The 21,324-nt window shown below is 38.1% G+C and overlaps 1 protein-coding gene across 1 annotated transcript; it reads left to right on the top strand.

Annotated features, from left to right (window-relative positions):
* The first annotated feature begins 12,009 nt into the window (after nt 1–12,009).
* Nucleotides 12,010–18,855, top strand: LOC145912339 (putative ATP-dependent RNA helicase ddx6). Its single transcript, XM_082999765.1, has 12 exons — nt 12,010–12,289; nt 14,854–14,917; nt 15,026–15,158; nt 16,097–16,198; nt 16,273–16,419; nt 16,534–16,628; nt 17,240–17,362; nt 17,429–17,557; nt 17,614–17,730; nt 17,826–17,991; nt 18,180–18,289; nt 18,364–18,855. Exons 1-12 carry the CDS (start codon nt 12,240–12,242, stop codon nt 18,421–18,423), a joined length of 1,296 nt encoding a protein of 431 aa, XP_082855891.1. The 5' UTR covers nt 12,010–12,239; the 3' UTR covers nt 18,424–18,855.
* The last annotated feature ends 2,469 nt before the right edge of the window (nt 18,856–21,324 follow it).

Genomic DNA, 21,324 nt, shown 5'->3' with positions numbered 1-21,324 from the left:
TCCCTGTCAACAATTTAATTCTGTTTTACGTGAAAGTAATTTAAATCGGTAGATATCCTAGGTATTCCATCAGAATGATTTCAAATACGGGCAATTTCACTAAAATACACGGTTCAGTAAATGGATTACTGTGTTCTGCATTTACTTTGCTGAGTTCTGCAAACAAGAAAAAAGTCACCTGTCTGCAGCTTACACAAGAAAAAAGTTGTTAATACAGACATTTTTGCGATGTTTAAAACTTAACTATCGTAGTAGATCTGATCATGGATATTTGCCATGCACTTTGTGTGAGTCTGCAGTTATCGTGCATTGCTATTGTCAACAAACACGACAGCGGCGGAACGCTAAACAGCTATATTTCTGGAAAAATAGATTGGTCTTTTTGTGTTGGTGTATGCAGAGGCGGAGCAGCTGCGATGACAGGGTGGCTGGTATAACCACGCAGATGTAAAAAGGTTACAAATAATGTGTGTCCACGCATTGTGTTATACGCAAGTGAATGCTAACTAGATGGAAAAAAATTGTCCTAAACTTTTTCTGTTTTGAATATGTCGTTAAAGTTATTAACCACATAAAAGCACATGCGCTCAATTCCCGTCTGTTTGAACAACTTTGTGAAGAGATGGATGCACAACACATACATCTCCACTTGCACACAGAAATAATCCAGAGTAAGATCACTGAACAGGGTGTTTGATTTACGAGAGTCATTACAAAATATTTGCTTGAAAAAAATCTCCACTTACGATTCATTTCAGTAACAAGAACTGGCAAATTTGCTTATTTGTGCAATATATTTAGTCTTCTTTAATGAACTTATTTGGTCACTTCAGCGAAAAATTACAACTTTGTTTCAGTTGGCAGATGAAGTAGCTGCATTTAAAGTCAAACTGGGATTGCGAGTGGAATATCTGACATGTTTCACACACTAACAGGATTTTGGTGCTTGATCACCTGACATTGCTTTCACAAGAGAACGCTACTTTCCTGCCACGAAAGATCAAAAACTGGATCCGTGAAACTTTTGCTGACAATCCCTGAGATTTGAACATGTCTTTGCAACAAGAGAATCAGCTGCTTGAAATCGCTAACGATGGCGACCTTAAACGCATATTTAAGAAAAATGCTCTACCGATGTTTTGGATAAAAATTAAGTCAAAACTATCCTGACACCGCCACAAGGGCAATGAAAACGCTGCTGCCATTTAACTATATGAGAGACCACCTTGTTGCAGACAAACAATGTCAGGGTTCACATAGGGTTCAAATTAGCGTAGAAAACGTTTTACTTTTTGTATTCATTATTTGTTTATGCTGTGTTTATCTACGATTCAACTAAATGTCCGTGGCAGAGATGCCAAGACAAAACCGTTCCATATACATTAAAAAAGGTTGGGGACCTCTGCTATACAAAAATTGTGCAGTGGAGTCAGGTATAGTAATCTAAATAGAAGATGCAAAAAGAATAATCCAAAATTTTAAATTACTGAAATAATTTTAAAAAGATTTGGTAATGAAACAATTACAAAGTAATTGCTGAGTAAAACTTTTACGACAATCTTTCAGATAGCTCTTTTAAAGATGTTTTTCATTTGCAGAAAAAAATATTTCGCCCTGAAGAGGCAGTTTCTGCGAAGTGTAAAAGCAAAAGCAACGTAAAATAACTAAGTTTCTGCAAAGTGTAAAAACAAAAGCAACGCAAAATAACTAAGTACAAACGAAGGTCTGCCACACAAGGGAAAGTAACCTTAATAAAAACTAAAAAAATACAAATACAAAATCTGGATAAGTAAGAAATGAAATAATACCTGACTGCCAATAAAATTCCAACGAAAAATGTATCGCACGATGCCTGACAACTTTCGAGCCTTCAGGCACATAATCATTGTATGTTATAGTGCCGCACAACCGTAACGACATAGAAAGCTATAGCAAAACAACTAACGCAATCGAAAACAAACAAGGCACATATTGCAAACATACTATTTGCATGCATGTGTAATCATACTCTGCACGTTAATCTGTGCCAGTGTCCTGTGCAACCACAGTTCCTCATATATATCCAAATTTTCTGCAGAAGGTTTTTGCACGAATGTCACACTGTAACAGCGTGATAATGAGGGTTTCTGGTGTAGAAGATGACTTTGCTTTGTTCCGAAATGGTTGCCGAATGCTGTGGCATCATGGTGGCTTGGTTTACCGATCCGGTGAAGTTCATTGTTTTTCATCAATTACAAAGTAATATGCACATTTCTGTTTTCCCACAACCCACAGACAAGGATGCTTTCTTATACGACAGTTTTTTGCTAAACATGACAAAACAAGTTTTTCCTTCCCTATACAAACATCGAGCAAATTATTTTAAAGTTGCCTTTGCGGTACTTCCACATACAACAAATTCAGGCCTAATAACTTTTCTGACAAATGACCCAACAAAACGCTGCCGCAAATCTCACTAACACACTAAAACTTTTTCGAATATAGTTTTCCAAGCAGACATGATTTAATTCTAAACTTCCTGTCAACGTGTCATAGAGACAAAAAGCTTTTGCAAAAGTGTTTTAACAATGCCTAATTATGACGTAAAATACCTGGTCCGAAGTTCACTGCACTTCTATATGCTATTTACTTCGTTTCATAACCTTAATCCAAAACAAAAAACATTTGTATGCGTAAAAGAGCCATAATAGTCAATGAGAGCTGCAGACAGGTGTACACACTGTTTCGACCTGTAAGGTCTCATCAGTGCAGCTGGTGGTTGTGGCAAAACCATTTGTGTTTGTGAATTGCAGGCTACGATAGGCTATGTTATTTTAATGTTTACAAACTAAAATAACAGCAACAAAAATCAGTATTGTGATGTATTTTACAATGTGACATATTTCATAATTATATGCAGATATTTCTTATCTATGCGAAACATTTTGTTAAGTGCATGGATGTAACCTTGTGTTTATGTGCGTTATTAATACATTCCTTTTTGTGGTTTTTCACGGAAATGAAAAAAAAGTTGAAAGCTAAGAAATACAAAATGGGTCTGTTAACTTAAATCAGTGGTTCTTACCCTGGGTTTGATGGCGATGCTTCAGGGGTTCGACGAAGGTCAAATGGTTTACAAAATATCAGCGAACATTTCAGACATTTTTTTTAAATTATTTGCAGAAACACAAATATTTAGTTTCTTGAGTTAAGTAGGAACGGGGAGGTTGGATACTAGTTTCACTTCTGTGATGTAACAATAAACATGACAACTATTTGTTATTTTAGATAGCAAAATTGTTCGTAGTTACGGATGACGTAAAAAATCAACACATACATGACATCGTTATGCTTCAGAAAAGGGCGTTTCAATGCATATTTTTACATGCTGTGGTGCAATCAAAAGACATTCCCGTGACTAGGCTAACAAGTACGGTGAAGACTCCGGGCATGCAAACTATGAAATATGATGCAAATTTAACTTTTCTTCCCGACCCATCTTTGAACACCATTACATTCTAGTTGCGGTAAAACAAAAAAATCCGTTTTGTCAAAAAGCCTGTTTAATGTAATTAGGATATTGCTATTGTTGCTTTTCTTATTATTTTCGTTATCGGGGTTCGACGAATGCTTGCAGTGGATCCAAGGGGTTCGGCGAGTTTAAAAGGTTATAAGAACCACTGACTTAAATAAAGCCAAATATGACTTTTTCAGAGAAGACTGTAAAAACCGCATGTCACTGCAATAACTAGACCACTGAAAAAAGCTATTTCGTCCTTGGATTAACAAAAAATGGCATGTGTTTGGAAAGCGGGTTTTCGATAAATGTTAAAGTTTGTTTTTAATTACGATTGTGTTTATGCACCTACAAAACCCAACAAAAGCATTTTGTGTCAACTCTTAGGTTCGTAGTACACGTGAAACATCATTAAACCACTGGTGGTTACGAGTTATACGTTATATTACGGCCAGAGTCACGTTTCAATCCTTACACTTATCTATGCTCGCGTTCGAATACTACAAATTGTCAAGTAGTTTTGAGCTAAGCAGCATAGATAAGACTCTGATAACGCGTAATTTAAATAAACGAATTGGTATCACTGTAACGTCTACTTCAGTGCTCCTGGTGGGCACAGACGTCCACAGTGCTTCAAATTAGATTAAAAAACGCGCCTGTCAGGTCCCAGCTACAGGCTTCTTCCCACTAACACTCCACACAAGGTTCCAACAGTTTATTTGTATAAACAAAGCCCTTGCTGGTCTCATTTAGCATTACTGCAACGGGATTAAGATGGAAAAATTGGCGGACGGTTTTCTAAAGGAAATATTAGGCCATAAGCACAATAGAAAAATGCCGGTTTCAACAATATAAAATTCTTAACGAAACGTTTGGACCAGGACTTTAAAACAGTTATTTGTTGACGAGCAATCAAGTAAAACTGCAAGTAACAAAGTACACTTTAGACCAGGCATATCGTCACAACAAAAGGTTTAACAATACAAGACAATGGTTATTGGCATAATGTTGACAAAGATACACAAGTAAACAAAACAACACTTAACAGGTTACATAAGATTTAACGAACAATTTTCTTAATTGTCCTGAAAAACAAAAGACAGTAGTTTCCTATACACACGAAACAAACTACAGACGTTTCCAGCAAAGCTCCGTCGTCACACTAGGAAGGAATCTCAATTCCCGAAAACGCGTGTATTTGGCACACGGACACAATCACCATGACAACACGTACACGGTTTTCTGTGAAGAAAACGTACATTATGATTCCAGTTATTCATTGCTAATAAAAATAACCTTACCGGAGTTTTGAGCCAGATCACAAATAATATCAACAAACCAATCAGATTGATAATGCTATACAAACTTGTTCAACCTTATTCAAATAGAATCAAGACAACTTTAGCATTAGCAACATAAACTTGACACTAATTACAGTACGCTACACGTGGCACCTTAACAACTCAGTTTTACCAAGCATGGCAGAAGAAAAATGCATTATGACGTCACATAAAAGGCCACATTGACATTGTGTTCAAATTCAATTACGTTTATACTGTGTGACGCAGGGTATGCACGAGTGATTTTCGATGTTACATTCTCCCCTCTAAATGTGTGCTTAGGGTCAGTTCGACGACTGCGTGGCCTGAATGCGTCGGATGCACTTATTCGTTTGTCGTGCTCGCCTCGCAGAGCAAGCACAATTTTGCAATCGGCGGTACGTGAAGCCAGATTGCATTTTCACTTCGACCTGACGGACAACACCGTGACCGTCCGGGAACGCAGCACGCAGAACCCGTCCCATCTCCCAACGACGTCGGGGTTGTGTCTCATCTACGATCATCACCACATCTCCGGGTTGAAAATTGCGTTGTCGGTCGGGCCACTTCTGACGCAAGGCAATTGTGGGCAAATATCCTTGTGATCATCGTCTCCAAAATTCGTCGGCGAGGTATTGAATGTGTTTCCACCGCCTTCGACTGCAGCAATCTTTGGGATTGAGAAGCCCAACAGGAACGCTGGGCGGGATTGCTGGAGTCCTTCAAGTAGGACCCTTTCGGCACATACAAAGTTAGTTCTAATAACGCTGTATATTTCTTTTGGTCGGCTTCTTCCTGGTTTCACCATGAATGGACCAAAGTAGTCGATGCCAACGTAAGAAAACAGCGGCTCGTCGGGCAAATGGCAAGTCAGCCATTTGTTGTTGTCCACGTCGAACAATCCTTTTGCGACACAGCATACATTTGTTGAGTTCCTTCCTCACTGCGGCGCCTTCCTTTATGATCCAGAAGCGCTGACGCAGCACAGCGAAGTCCAAGTGTGGCCAGTTCCGCAGTGGGCAACCTCGTGATGGTGGCGCAAAATAACAAGTCTTGTCAAGTGGTGATCATACGGCAGTATGATCGGGTGTTTTGCGTCGAAGGCAATCGGCGCCTTCTTCAACCTCCCCCAATCAAATCAAATCATGTTTATTTTGCGAAAAAGCAACTACGCAAAGAACAATATACAAGAAAATGAAATGGCATGGGCACCGATAAAACCATAAAGGTTTATAGAGCGCCCATGTAAAGGTGATTTCCTCACGGAGAATCACCGTCTGTCGTAGGGTCGCAGCCAGTCGCACTGGGAGGTGATGTGATGGGTTACATCAATCCGCAGAATTTCATCAAACAGCTGGGGGTTAAGCTTCGCCAACGAACTGGCATATTTCGACTTCTTCAGTTTCTTCTGCAACTCCCTTTCAGACATTCCGACCTGTGACAAAATGTCAATCACGGAAGCGAAGCAGCACTGACGTTGTACGTACTTGATTATTTCCAATTCCGCATTATATAAAAACGAGCAATGGGCTTTGCCATTAACATTTACCAATCGGAGGTTTGACACAGCAGGGAAGTGTCAGCTTTTCGAGCTCCGGCAGCTGGGAAAGCCAGGATCGCCATTCCTCAACATCATCTTCTGGCAGCTCGTCATCCCATCCCTATTTCTGTCGAATTATTTCCAGCTGCAGCACCTTAGCAATCAAAGTAACGGGTGCCGCAAAACCCAATGGGTCGTATACAGCGCATTAACAGCTGATAAAATATAGTAAATTTATTGCCTTGCATTGTATCAGCTATGCTAAACCCAAATTCATCATTCTTCACACGCCAGTAGACGCGCCAAGCACACGCTCCTTCACGGAGGCGTCTAAATTTGCATCAGATACCGATTTCGCCCTTTCTGTCTCGGGAATTTGATCCAAGACGTTTTGACTGTTAGACATCCAATTAGTGAGGCGAGATCCTCCCATTTTTAGCAAGTCACATAGCTGCGCTGCAATACGAACGGCGTGCTCGACTGTATCGGTTGAAGTCAAACAGTCGTCAACATAAAAATCGTTGCGAACGATGTCCCCAACGTCCCTGTCAAATCTGCCACCGAATTTTTCGGCCGTCTCCCGCAAGCAAAATGTGGCACAGCCAGGCGACGACGTGGCGCCAAAAATGTGCACCAGCATTCGATGAACCGTAGAAGTTTTAGATAAGTCTCCCCCCGGCCACTACAAAAATCTCAAGGCATCAATGTCCTGTTTTTGAACGCGGACCTGGTGGAACATGGCTTCCACATCCGCCACTAAAGCTATATACTGTTCATACGGAATCTTTCCAGAACGCCGATTAAACTGTTTACTAGATCGGGCCCTTGCAGCAACGCGTCGTTAAGCGACAGCCCCTCATGCTGCGCTGCGCAGTTAAAAACGATGCGTACCATATCAGGCTTCCGTGGATGCCGAACCGGGTGGTGCGGCAATACCAATGCACCTTGCCAGGGGCACCTCCTGCTTCTTCGACCTCCTCTGCGTAGCCCTTGTCGATGTAACATTGAATATTCTCTTTATACATGTCTTTTAACACGAGGTCGCGCGACAAGCGTTTCTTCAGCCACCAAAGCTGTAGCTCAGCCATAGAACGGCTGTCCTGTGGCAGACTAACATCACTTCGCCATGGAAGCGGCAAATAGAAATGTCCATCGGTGTGTTTTACCGAGTCCTTCATCATGTTGAGCACTCTCCTATTCTCGGAATGTTACCAGGCTCTTTTTGGAATTCCTCTCTCCATGATTCACATTTAAAGAGATCAACTGAAATATTATCAACGGCAGGATGACAGATAGACGGGCCGACGAGAGACCGCCCCAGCGGTGTTCTCGCAGCATGTGGTTGTTTGTGGTCTCCTGCTCTCATCTCCAAGACTCTATGGGCATACGGAACGTCAGTGCCAATTAGTAGTAGCACCTCACCATTACACAATTGAGGAAATTCCAATTCCTGGAGGTGTAGAAGACTGTCCAATTCCGTATTTCTAGGGGTTAGATTAGGCTCGACCGGAATAGCGCTAAGATAAGGCATTGTCCACATTGATTTCTTCATCTTCACTTAATGACAAAACGCGAAAACTTGCGCTGACTCCACTGTAATTTCCGGGCCTTTTCCCGACGCAGGACATGGTAACTTGTTTCGGACTTCCGTCTATTGGAAGTAGATCTGCTAACCTTTTGTCGTAAAAACTTGTATCGGATCCCTGGTCGAGGAACGCGTCATCTTGACCTCTCGACCATTAGCTCGAATTTTCACCGGAATAACCAAAAAGTACGATGAATGGCCGTTTTTTTATCGCATTGCACCTGGCTGCAGAATTGTTAGTCTGGCTGCTGGGGGGCTCGCTCCTCGAACGTACAGGATTTGGCATATCTTCGTGCAGCAATGTGTGGTGCGCAAGGGTGCAGCCCCTAACAGCACATGTACTTGGCTTGGTGCAAAACCTCGACGTGTGTCGATAACCAAAACAGTTATAGCAGTGCTTTCCAACCTTTTTCAGTTCGCGACCCACTTTTAATGCAAGTTTTATTGTGCGACCCACACATAGGCGTCGATTTAGGGGTGACATGTCACCCCTCACAAAGAAACAGGGGTGACAAGGTATGTATTGTCACCCCTGGATTTCGTTTTAAATTAAAAATTATTGTCAGAGAAACCACATACATTATACTATACCTTAAACTAGTTTCCAACTACCTGTATTATCACCGTCACAATCATGACAAACACAAGTGTCTCGTGGATTATTACCCAACGCAGCAGTTATTATGGCATAATGGTAAGAATCGGCATTGTTGCGTAATAGATTTTTATGTTAATTACTTTATAATTACTAAATCTGCAATAGACCCAGTGAAACAAAAATGTGCCGGTTTCAGTCGGGGGTTCCGTAGTTTAAGTGTTTAAAACTTAGTGCCATAACAACATATGGTTCGGTGTAAAAACAAACTGACACGAAACGGAATTTGCGTCGTTTGCCTATGTTTAGGGCGATACGACTGACGAAATGTTTTTTTCTAAAACCTGGAAAAGTCACCCTTAATATTTTACAAAACGTTAAAAAATCGACGCCCATGGACCCACAATGAGACATGACCAAACGATGTTACGTAATGATAATGCAATAATTTCGTGATCCAACAGAAAACTGTACTATTTAGAAATGCTTCGCGACCCACCAATGGGTGGTTGGGAAGCAGTGAGTTATAGCACATAAATTTATCCCTTCTTAGACATTTATTCCACCGGGTTCACCAGTACGTTTCTTTTCTTCAATTTTCCGGGACACACACAACTGGCCGGGTAAAGTGTTCACTACGGCAGATTCTCCTTCGACAAATTCAACAGGATCTGCGAAATCTGCCTCCTTTCCAGTTTTTTTTACAATCTGTGCAACTCGGCGGCGCCAAAGCCTTTGCGATTCATATGGCAGCTTGTTCGCCAAAGCCACCAAACGATCTACAGTGTTCAAGTCAACAAAATTTCCAAGTTGGCGAAGTACCAACAAGCATTTCTTCATAGTCTGTACATAGGTGCGTATACCGGCTGCACCATCAGGTTTAAAGTTAGGACCATTGGTCAACTCCTCTACGGTGCTCTAGCGACCAATTAGGGCTTACCGAAGTTCTCGTAGAGAAAAGCACGTACAAGAGGACAAACGTTGTCACGTGGTACTTCCCCAATTTGGATATGGGACGTACAATCTCGGGTAGCAGAAGACGTCGTCGGAACCTCTTCGGCAGCCAGGACCGAGGAAGTCGATTCTACTTCTGGGCTCTGGCTCTGGCTGGACCCCTTGTCCGATGACGTCAGATCATTGGGTTCTTCATTCAATATTCTAGCCCTTGCATCGGCAGCCTGGCAATTGTATTTTGTCTTAACTTTCGCCTTTCTGCTTCCAAAGCAACCTTTTCCAAATCTGCACAAATTCGGGCAATGCATTTGGTAGTTCAAATGGCGTTAACTCCGCAATTCTGGTTGCGAACTCCTTCTTACATTGTTCCATGGACTTCAACTCGTCCTCGCATGCAGCGCGGTTCTCTGCGTCTTCGCAAGAGGCAATATACATGTCGTACATATTTTGCAACTGTGAGTAGCATTCGTTAATTTGGAACTTAGCTACTTGCAGTAGGGAGTGGTCCTTATTTAAAATTCCTGTCTCAGCCACTACATACCAACTGTTGAGCTTGTCGACATGACGGTGTATCTCGTCATGGGACAGTACGACTTGAGCGGCGAGGGGTCTCAACCGTTTAGGCTCCGGCGACTCAAGCGGAAATAAAGTCTTATCCATTTCTTCATAGATTGTCAAAAAGTAAAACCTCTTGGAAACTTTGTTTCGGAAAATCTCCGGAAACCTTTTTTTTAACCGCAGAATTTGCGCGTCTGGCACCACGCTGTCGTCACACTAGGAAGGAATCTCAATTCCCGGAAACGCGTGTATTTGGCACACGGACACAGACACCTTGACAACACGAACACGGTTTTATGTGAAGAAAACGTACGTTATGATTCCAGTTATTCATTGCTAATAAAAATAACCTTACCGGAGTTTTGAGCCAGATCACAAATAATCTCAACAAACCAATCAGATTGATAATGCTTTACAAACTTATTCAACCTTATTGAAATAGAGTCCAGACAACTTTAGCATCAGTAACACAAACTTGACACTAATTACGGCACGCTACACGTGGCACCTTAAAAACTCAGTTTTACCAAGCATGACAGAAGGAAAAATGTTCTTTTGCATCATGATGTCACATAAAAGGCCAAATTGACATTGTGTTTAAATTCAATTTCGTATACTGTGTGACGCAGGGTTATGCACGAGTGATTTTCGATGTTACTAGTAGTAAAATTATCTTAAAATTAAGAGTAAGATACATGCAAATAAATAAGCAGCACATTTGTAAAGGTTGCATGACCCAGTAAAATAACTTTAATGAAGATATTCTTTTTCTACGTGAGTCATTTTGTTAAGCACGCTTGTTTTATATCTTTCATTTTATCAGGGAATCTATAACCTCAGTCTACTTAAGGCCATTGTTTTTTGATAGATATACGCTTCCTTTGTTTGTGGAACCAAAACAGAGTAATTAAAGAGCCGCATGAGGTTACGCATGATCTTCTAAGGACTAGCGTATTGATGGGAACATTGGAATATTCCTTGCGGACCTATGGATTAGTTTGTAACAATTCTGATTCGGGACATTTGTCAATCCTTGCAAAGTTCAGTGTCACAACCATGTGGGGCCCCAAAGAAAGGATTCTCAAGAACGGTGTTAAAAATTTTGGACCATTGGCCCGAGCTCATGAATATACCTTGGCTAACATGAATTTTGGTTAATCACGGTATGCTTGGAAAAGACAATTAAATTTTAGAAATGCCAAAATATCCGGTGGTATCCGGTCATTATGTTTTCTGTGGTGTCGTGTTTGGACGTTTATAATCCTTTACGCAGGAGAAGATCGATGCGAATAGCGAACTGTAAATGCGCTGTGCCAAGTTGGATCCACCAGTTTGGCATATCAAACGGAATCGGAGTTAATGCATGTAACATGTGTAATATTAGTGGACGTACTGCTTGTTTATTATTTAATTACGCATAATTAGGCTTGAAATTAACCGGTTTTGGTATTTTTCGAGTCGCTGACGATCCCAAACCCGTTTTTTTGTTTCAATAGGCCTATTAATGAATCGCGGAGCGACTAATGCGTTTAAGTCAGTGTTTCCCAAATCTGTTGCTAAATGCAGGTAGCAAGGAAATCCTTAAATTTGTGCAAGTTATGGAAATGTGGTTGTATGAAAATGAAACGAATGTTGTAAGTGCATTTGCTGATCTCCATCTGAAAAGTTTATAACAGACATGTTTCAACTTGAATGTTAGTCTAGAATATGCAATACAGGAAAAAAACAAATATTAAGTTCCAAAAGATGTATTCTGCAAGTGGAACATTGGAAATGCTTTTACTACTCGTTGTGACTTGTAAATTAGACAAAAATCGTAATTTAAATCATAAACTTAATCACATACACCTCAAAAAATTTGTTGGCAATCCCCGCCTTGAAATAACTGGTAGCCTATATTGTTAAAATGAAAAATCAATCAACATTTGCAGACTTCAAACTGATTATAACCAATAACCTGATTGCTTTTGGTCTCGTTTTTAGGAAATCTTGTAAGTTAAATATATGTGAAAGAAGTTCTAACTTACATGTGTTCTGTATAATTTCTCTACATGCACATTTGTGCTGTAAGGATAGTTACTGTTTGAATTTTGCACGGCAAGTGCTGTTGCATCATTCACATAAATCAATCCATTCTTCCCTTATACATCTACAAAAAATTGAATCCTTCTGCAACAAAGTCTAGTTCAGTAATGAGCAGTGCAAACATAAAAACCAATTCAAACTCTGTTGGCATAGTTGGGTAAGTTGTTCAGAGCTTTCTGCTTTAAGTTGCTTTCTGCTTTGAAGAATGTCAGTGGTAGAAATCATCGAAATAGTGATTAAATAGTGATACACTTGTTTCAGTACTTTTTTGCATCTTTCTCTCAAAACAAAATCTACACCAATAACTGTAAATTTTCTTGACTGTGTGACAAATGAGTACATTGTTGTGCTTATGTGTCATTGATTGTTTTTAAACACATGGCTCTATTTGTACATCAATTAAAGAATATTTTTTAATAACCATGCAGTCCCCGGACCAGTCAGTATTATAAAAGTTGTTTAAAGAGGTGAAAGACATGTATGGGTCCTATACAGTGGCGGATCTAGGTGTCAGAACACCCCCCTCAGCAATGTGCTATATTGTTTTGGGGGATGTGAAACTGCGGTTAGTATTACGCAACGCAGGAGCGAACACTTCGGGCCAGTGTCATTTCTTTGTTTATCAGCCGTGCCCGCCTCGTTCACGTGGCGATGACCGCTTTGGAAACAATTATTTGCCATGCCGTTCATACTCGAAAACCATTTTTTAAATAATTATTTCTGCAGCAGTTTCAACACAACAACTACAAAAGTTATGTTGTTTATTGTCACAACGCAAAGAAATCAACATAAATTACATTAAAAATGGCTTTGAACAACTAATATAATTTTTGCCGATTTTTTCGCATATATTTATCCCCAAGCGCGGAAATCGATTTCTTTGTGTGTATTGATAAGTGCAAGGCCACTTAAACATTCCTGCCCCATCGTACTTCGCAGATATGTCTTTAATCTGCGAAGATTACAAAATGAACGTTCAGCAGAAGCAGTTGTTACTGGAAGCGTCCAGAATATCTATAACGTCCGTCGTTACTGTGGCCACGAAAAGGAAAACACTGTGCACCGCATAACCTAATGGTTGAAACTTTGCCAAAAATTCGCTGTAAAAGCTGCTTCACCGGAGAAATACTTGAAGCTTTGACTGATGCATGTTGCTATATTGTGCCTGTTTCGATTAAACTTTACTGGACAAATTGAATTATTTTGCGGCAAGTGCAGCAGCATTTTATTGTGTTCTCAAGATAAAAATGTGACGTAATAATCTACAGACGAAGAATCCCCTATTGTCACAAAACAATACTACCACAGGAACAAGGAGATAACCTTGTGACATTTCCAATCAGGACATTCTCCATATAAGCCTCGCTCGCGACAACTTCCTGCGATTCGTATATTGTTCTGAATCCAATTTTAAGCAATGAAGACGGAAATAGTCTGACTCGAAGGGTTGTTTTTTTAACCACCAGATACCTATTTTAGCCTAAGCCAAACGCGATTATTGGCGTATTTTAGCCAAAGCCAAACGCGATTATTGGCGTATTGTAGCCTAAGCCAAACGCGAAATTGGCTTAACCAAACTCGGACACCCCCTCATTTTTTTTCTAGATCCGCCACTGGTCTTACATGTTTGGTCAATTGTGGCGCTTTGTCTTTATGAAAGTTAACTGAATAATGAGGTAGTATTTACAATTTTTCAAGATCGCTAAAAATGTTGTACTGAAAACAACAGCAATTTTGACATTAAATAGATATCTTTGCCTTTTAAAAGTTAGTTCTGTTTGCTAAGTTATCTTGAAAAAACTGGGTTTCTTAACTTTGCCAGAGTCTATCCCTATACTGAGCATTGTCATTACTCCCGGCGATACAAATCTATTCTGATAATAAGTCAATAAATTTAAACTTTTAGAAGTTTCAGATTGAAGTCAGCTGGTTTTATTAAACACATATAAAAATCGATTTCATGCACTGGCATCCTTAGTTTCTGCAAATTTTCTCTTGTGTAACAATGATGTGTACTAGATCCTAAACTAAACATGATCCACTTTGTATTACTGGAAAAAAGTTTTTCGAATGGGATAGGTTATAGTGTCAAAAAACTAAATTTTGTTTCAGAACAAAAGTAAGAATACTTTTATTGTGGTATGCAACATAAACACTACAGTCAGTATGAACTTTCACAATATTTACACCAAGGCACAGCGTGCAACCTCATGAGAAATAGTTTTTGTTTGCAACACAAATATGTGCAATCGATGGTGTAACATACACACTTGAATTTTTAGGTGCGTATCGCATTTGTGCAACCGTTACTTATATGTGATGATTAGCAAAGACTTGCAGCAGTATTTTGTAAAGCTCTACTACAAATAGTGGCATTGTAACAGCAAGGAAACAATTTAGCCCATTTGTTTTGCAAACACTCTTGCCTGCACCACTTAATTTTGCTAGGTTTATATATATATACAATACACTTTTTTAGTGATCTGTAAAAAAAAGTTTCTGGTAGCCTAGCCATGGGTATTTTGCTTTACCAGTAGCTTGATGGTAAATGGTCAAACACCAAGTTATTAAATTAGTACATCATGGATACTTTATGTGATATTTGTGCTGCAATAACTCTTTTGTACACTATATTATTGGCATACAATTTTTTAACAAAATTAAACACTAAATTTATCTGTGCTTAGTTGAATTTTTAACGATATATACATATATTGGCAGGGAGGGAGAAGATTGGAAAGCCAATCTAAATAGACCCCCAGTGGACTCACGAATAAAAACAACAGTAAGTAGTTAAATAAGTGAGCTACCGTCTGTTCTATACAATGAAAGTAAACATATGTAATGAGAAATTTAAAACAAAGTGCAACTTTCCATTTTTATGTTTGTAAAGGATGTCACTGCTACAAAAGGTGTTGAGTTTGAAGATTTTTGTCTAAAACGTGAATTGTTGATGGGCATCTTTGAAAAGGGTTGGGAGAAACCATCACCAATTCAGGAAGAAAGTATTCCCATTGCACTTTCAGGTAGATTTTAGTTTTTCTGTCACAATCACAATTTTGCGCTGCGACATGTTGACATGCTTGGTACGAGTGGAAATTAAAGCTGTAAATAACCGGGAATGTCGGTCGCATTGTATGAAATCTGTCGTCAAGTGCATTAGATTGCCATGCTTAAAATTTGCCATTGTTACCAAACAGGTTACATTGTTACGATACAAGTGCCATTTTTATTTGCTTAACTTTGAGAGACTGGGACAAAAGTTGTCTCATGATGCAATAGCATGTGCTTTTTCAGTGTAAACCATTCTTTGCGTCTCAGTTTATTCAAGCCTTCTCATCCAAAGTAAAAGAAACGTACATCGCATGCATCCCTGCAAAATCTCGCATTTGAGTTTACTATAATGTATTGCAATTGCGCAAGACACCATTTATGTGTGTGTGTGTCTATTTCCATCAGCATAAATATGGACGTTTGTACTTTCTTGAGCTTGACCCCCAATTTACCATATTATAACAGCAAAAAATAGAGGAATTTTCCCCAAAATTTAGGACCCCCCAATTACGGTTAACATTAGTTATGACGTCACAATGGGACCCCCCCTGTTATTATGAAAAGTTGGCGCCTATGTATGTATACATGACTAAAGCAAGAAATTTAACCTTAATTCAAATTACATGTTGTAAACAGAACAACTTTTGTTTGGAATTGGTGAAGATACTGATTAAATGGCCCAGACTATTCAAAGGTTTTTTTTAAACAAAAATATAACAATGAATTGTTGATCAAGGTTTACTGTCATTGGTTACACAGACATGTTGTTTAGAATAAGTAAGCCCTCAAAATTACTAGCAACCTTTTATTTTGTTTTAATTCTTTTCACTGTGCAACATCCCTGTGTGTAAAATCTACATTTTAATTTGTGTATACATCTACTACATTAGTAGTTTATGTTATTCTGAAGGTCGTGATGTTCTTGCACGTGCCAAAAATGGAACTGGTAAATCTGGAGCATACCTGATTCCAATGATAGGAAGATGTGATTTAAACAAAGACCATATTCAAGGTTGGTGAAAGGATGGTTTCACGTTTGTTTCAAACAATTATCATCCTGTTTAACTGGGATATTTATTATTTTAGCTTTGGTTCTTGTTCCTACTCGTGAACTCGCTTTGCAAACTTCACAAATTGCAATTGAGTTAAGTCGCCACATGGGAGCCCTTAATGTTATGGTTACTACTGGGGGAACTAATTTGAGGGATGATATTATGCGGTTGGAAGAAAGGGGTAAGTATAACATTGACATGTAAATTAAACAGATTTTATAAACATTACGAGCATTGTGTCACAGTATAATAATTTTAAAATTAAATCCATGAAGATTATGTTTGTAATTTTCAGTGCATGTAATTGTGGCTACTCCTGGAAGAATATTGGACTTAATAAACAAAGGAATTGCGAAAGTTGATCACTGCAATATGATTGTGCTTGATGAGGTACCTCTTTTTTGTGTGTTGCAGCCAGACCTGGACAATTTAAATTTTGTAGCCTTTCTAAGTTATTTAATTATAGTTACACTGCTTTTTTTCGGTGATAATAATTTCTAAATTAAAACTATAAATTAAACCTCCAAATTTTTTCTGAACAAGTCCAGTTCAAACTAACAATTATATTACAAAATTGGTACATTTCACTTTGTGCAGTTCGTTTGGTGATTGAAAACTCTTCAACATGCTGTAGCATGAAGTGGCATATCTGGTAAAACCCAAACATGAATTAGAATTAGAAAAAAATCCTCTATTCACTTTTTTAATACTTGGTTTAAATTGGAATTATTGATTTTTTTTGCTGTATTAAACTACTTGAATTATCTATAGTAAATATATACAATTTGTGAAAACTATTTGGGTGTTTATACAAAAAAATAGGTTCAAAGTAAATATTTTCACAACCTAAGCAACCTGACTGACAAAAGGTTTCTAAGAATTTTTCTTTCTAGTTTTAAATGCTATACAGTTAATTGTTACTTTTTTGCAGAATATTTTGGAAAAGAAATTTCACAATTTACAATATAACTCAATAACAATTGCATATGTTGCTCTATTAGGCTGACAAGCTTCTTTCCCAAGATTTCAAACAAATGATGGACACCCTTGTTCAGTCACTGCCAGTTAGTCGACAAATACTTCTTTTTTCGGCCACATTTCCTGTAACAGTTAAAGACTTTATGGTAAAATATAAAGCTGTTGTTAAATGAAACATGTTTATTAACCAGTACAGTGTGGTCATAACGTAGATTAAGCACATGAAGAAGCCATATGAAATCAACCTTATGGATGAACTAACTTTAAAAGGTGTGACACAATATTATGCCTATGTGGAAGAAAGAAAAAAAGTTCATTGTTTGAATACATTGTTTTCAAAGGTAAATAAAAAAAATAGTGTCATAAAGCAAAAGATAATTCTTTCTTTTTTGTTTAGTTGCAAATCAATCAATCAATTATCTTCTGCAACTCAACCCACAGAGTTGAACTGCTTGCAAAAAAGATAACAGAACTTGGATACTCCTGTTTTTACATTCATGCCAAAATGAAACAGGTGCTAACTTCAGCTATTCAAAATAAATTTTGTTATTATAGTACCTTATAAAACTCTTATGACAGTGATTTTTAGTGAATTCTTTTGCGATTTAGGAATATAGAAACAGAGTGTTTCATGATTTTCGTCAAGGAATGTGCCGCAATCTTGTATGCAGTGACCTGTTTACTCGGGGCATTGACATTCAAGCAGTGAATGTTGTAATTAACTTTGATTTTCCCAAGATGCCTGAAACATACCTCCATCGTATTGGCAGATCAGGTTAATCACATTATTTAGTTTTCTGTCACACTTACAATGCTTATTAAGTTTGTAACTACATATTTGGTAAAAATTTCGAGAATAGAGGAAAATAATGTTGCAGTAACTTGCTTCTGAGATTTACAACCAAATTTAATTTTAGGCATGTTATTATCATAAGACTTTATGACCCTATAATTTATGTTTAGGTCGCTATGGACACCTCGGGTTGGCTATTAACTTAATAACCTATGAAGATCGATTCAGTCTGGCTCAAATTGAAGAAGAGTTGAAAACAGAAATCAAACCAATTCCACCAGTAATTTTCACTAGCTATATATTTTTGATTTAATTTTTGTTTACATAGTAGAATGTGTTTCTGTTTATTTTAAGGTCATTGATAAATCGTTGTATGTTGCTGAACATTCACAAGAAGAGGAAAAGCGAGAGTGAACCATCCACAATTTTGACAAAACATGCATACAAAAGTTCAACTCACATTGCAAAACTACATGTAGAACTTGCTACACTGTGTTGGGCAATATTGTACAGCTAACATTGGAAAGTGCTGGAAACATTTTCTTTAGGTTTGTACAGGACAAAGACAACAAAGACTTTGGAACACTCTTTTACATGTTATGTGCTTGCTAGAAATTTTATAACAGTCATTACTAAGTACATGCCACTTACCGTTTTGTCAGATTGGGGCACTTTCGGACAATTGTACCAACAATGATTTAAGGACTCCCAATAATTATAATTTGTGCCTGGTAGTAAAAAAATGTCCCATGCTGTTAATGGTACATTTCAACCATATTTCATAATCTTGTTTTGACCAAAGTTGGTGAGTGCGGTAATAATAAATAAACCACCGGAGTTTCGGCATGTTTGTTTCTGCTTCAAGATAAGTACAAAAAATAACCACAAACTAATTCTCTCTGGAGTGAGTTAATGTTCAGAGACATTTACTGTCAGAAGTTATTTGTAGAATTTAGCAACATACCAAACCTTAACTGATGTACATCCAAACACCGATAATAATGTTATTCAGTTGGTTTCTACTAATACTGTAATTAACTTCCCTTCGGTGTTGTCTGATGGGTGGGTAACACCGAAAACCATTTAAACATAAAGCAGAATGTTATAACAATGGTTGTGGCAAACTGTGCCAGGTTGGCATGTTGTTTGGCGAATTTCAGCCAGTTTCGGGCAGTTTTAGTGGGGTTTGAATCGGTTGCTACTTGGAGCAGAGTGCTGTAGAAAATTGAATTAAAAAGGCAGATCAAACTTGAGGCTATATTTACAGAAAAGTTAATTGTATGAGGGCATTGTCATTTGTGGTTCCCTCATGTATGCATTGTGGTCAAAATTTGTTGCCGGACGAGTGAATTTTTGATTCCTGGGGGCATTTGATCCCTCCCTGTTGGACATTATTTAGGGTAAAAAAACAACAAAAAATGCAATTGGATTTGCAGAAATATTAATCGTTTAAGTATCCCATCTATTGTGGTTCAATGCAAGGTTCATCTTTCCTCCACACAATAGCACCGAAGTTAGTTTACCCCATTGCTGTTTGTGCCCGTGTATGTAGTAAGATCCTCCAGGAGGCTCAACAAATCCTTGCTGTATACTGTCCTATCCAGAAGCAATAATTGTTTTTAACTTTGAAGAATATTATGTTCCGATATAAGTCACAAGACCCAGCAACGGTTATTGGGGAAACAAGCGGAACAGTCGGCAGGTGCATTATTGCAGAAGACCTTGGAAATATCATAAAGTAAGTAAACTAGGACCAAGTTTGTGGTGCTAGTGGTAAAATTAGGAATGGCAAAAAGATCGTAAAATGTGGTAGTTTAGATTATTTCAAGTTCATATCACAAAAAGTAAGGCCATGAAACGTGAAATTGTTCGTGAATTATTACTTTCAAATTTTAACTAGACTAAACGACCCTTATATGAGGAACAAGAGAGCAAGGATTTTTGATGCAGAGGACAAAAAATTGTAGGCTACCTAGTGTATATCTCTGTGACCTTGCTTAAAGCACCGTAGGCGTCAGCAGGACCATTAACCGTGTCTCTTCATGAAAGGTTTTTAAACGAGCAAATATTTATTAGGCTGGATTTCACAAACCTCTATTAACAACCGTAAAAGAGGTTTGCCAAAAAATCAACTTTGGAAGCATAAACAAAAAAGCACTTTGAAAAAAATAACATGCGTTATTACATTACCTCGCGCGGTATGCTTGTATGGACAAAATGCTTAGCAGCAGCTCGACTTTAAAATGTAGTGACGTTAAAAACAATGAGAACAATCCCGTGAATATGTCGGAGCTTATCCCATGGGACAAATAGCCCCTATTGAAATGCCTTCATAGTTTAAAGTAGTTTTAAAAACCTTCATTGGTAATCGAAGTTCGTAATATAGCTTGATTGTGATTTTTCATTTGGCTCTGTCAAATTGTAGGCGTATTCAATTTTCGCGTATATACCCTGATAATTATGATCATCAAACTAAAGTATTCTAACTCAGGGTTTCCCTAATTTTTTTGGCCGCGGACCCCATTTTGTGAACATGTTTTTTCTCGGACCCCCTGTCTTACGTCACATCATTTTGCAACCTAATCAGCGTTCACCGCCAACATAAACTGTTGTGCCTGACTATAAACATTAGCGCACCTCGATGTTCGTTTATTACATTGTCCGATTGTTGGTGCATTTCAAATAGCCTACCTTAATTATTGTCTTTTGTCTTAACTCTCTTGCAAGTTTGACAAAAGAGCTGTGTAACTTTTCCCAAATTGGGGCCTACATCATGTAGCGATGGGCCAAAATTTTGGTGGTCGGGAAAGTTTAAGAAATATTACTTGTTAAAGGAAAGAAACAAGAAATTACTATACGTGATAATTTTAGACTGAAACTGACTTAACTGGAGAACCACGAAAATATGTAACCAGCACCAGGCGCACAATTTCAATTGTAGATAGCCCATTATTTTGGAGGTCATTTATTAATAAACTTGATTGCCCTTTTAAGACATTTATTTTTTTCGCTCGACTTGATAACCTTCATGGTTTTATCGGTGCCCATTCTATTTATTTAAGTATTGCTCCTCTGTGTTATTTTTTGCACAAAATACGCATGATTAATTTAATTGATTTAGATTTTTTGCAGTTTGGCCTAATTTTGTAAAAAAATAAAAAAAGAACATCTATTTGATGATATTTACTCACGAGAACACTTATTTGAGGCTTATTTTTATTTTTTTTTTAATTCAAGCAATTATTTTCCAAAATGTAATGTTTCTTTGAATTTTTATTACAGCTGGAAAGACAGAAAACCGGGGATTCGAGTTGC

This window comes from Ascidia mentula, chromosome 8 (assembly GCF_947561715.1).
Source record: "Ascidia mentula chromosome 8, kaAscMent1.1, whole genome shotgun sequence".
NCBI classification, from domain to species: domain Eukaryota; kingdom Metazoa; phylum Chordata; class Ascidiacea; order Phlebobranchia; family Ascidiidae; genus Ascidia; species Ascidia mentula.
Note: the sequence above shows the minus strand (reverse complement) of the source record. Positions and strands in the feature narration are given on the sequence as shown.

Excerpts from the sequence above, each read along its gene's own strand:
- LOC145912339 (XM_082999765.1), top strand. The coding sequence starts at position 12,240 with ATGAGCAGTGCAAACATAAAAACCAATTCAAACTCTGTTGGCATAGTT. Across the intron at positions 12,290-14,853 it reads AACTCTGTTGGCATAGTTGG|GGAGGGAGAAGATTGGAAAG; the intron begins GTAAGTTGTTCA and ends ATATATTGGCAG. Across the intron at positions 18,290-18,363 it reads AAATCAAACCAATTCCACCA|GTCATTGATAAATCGTTGTA; the intron begins GTAATTTTCACT and ends GTTTATTTTAAG.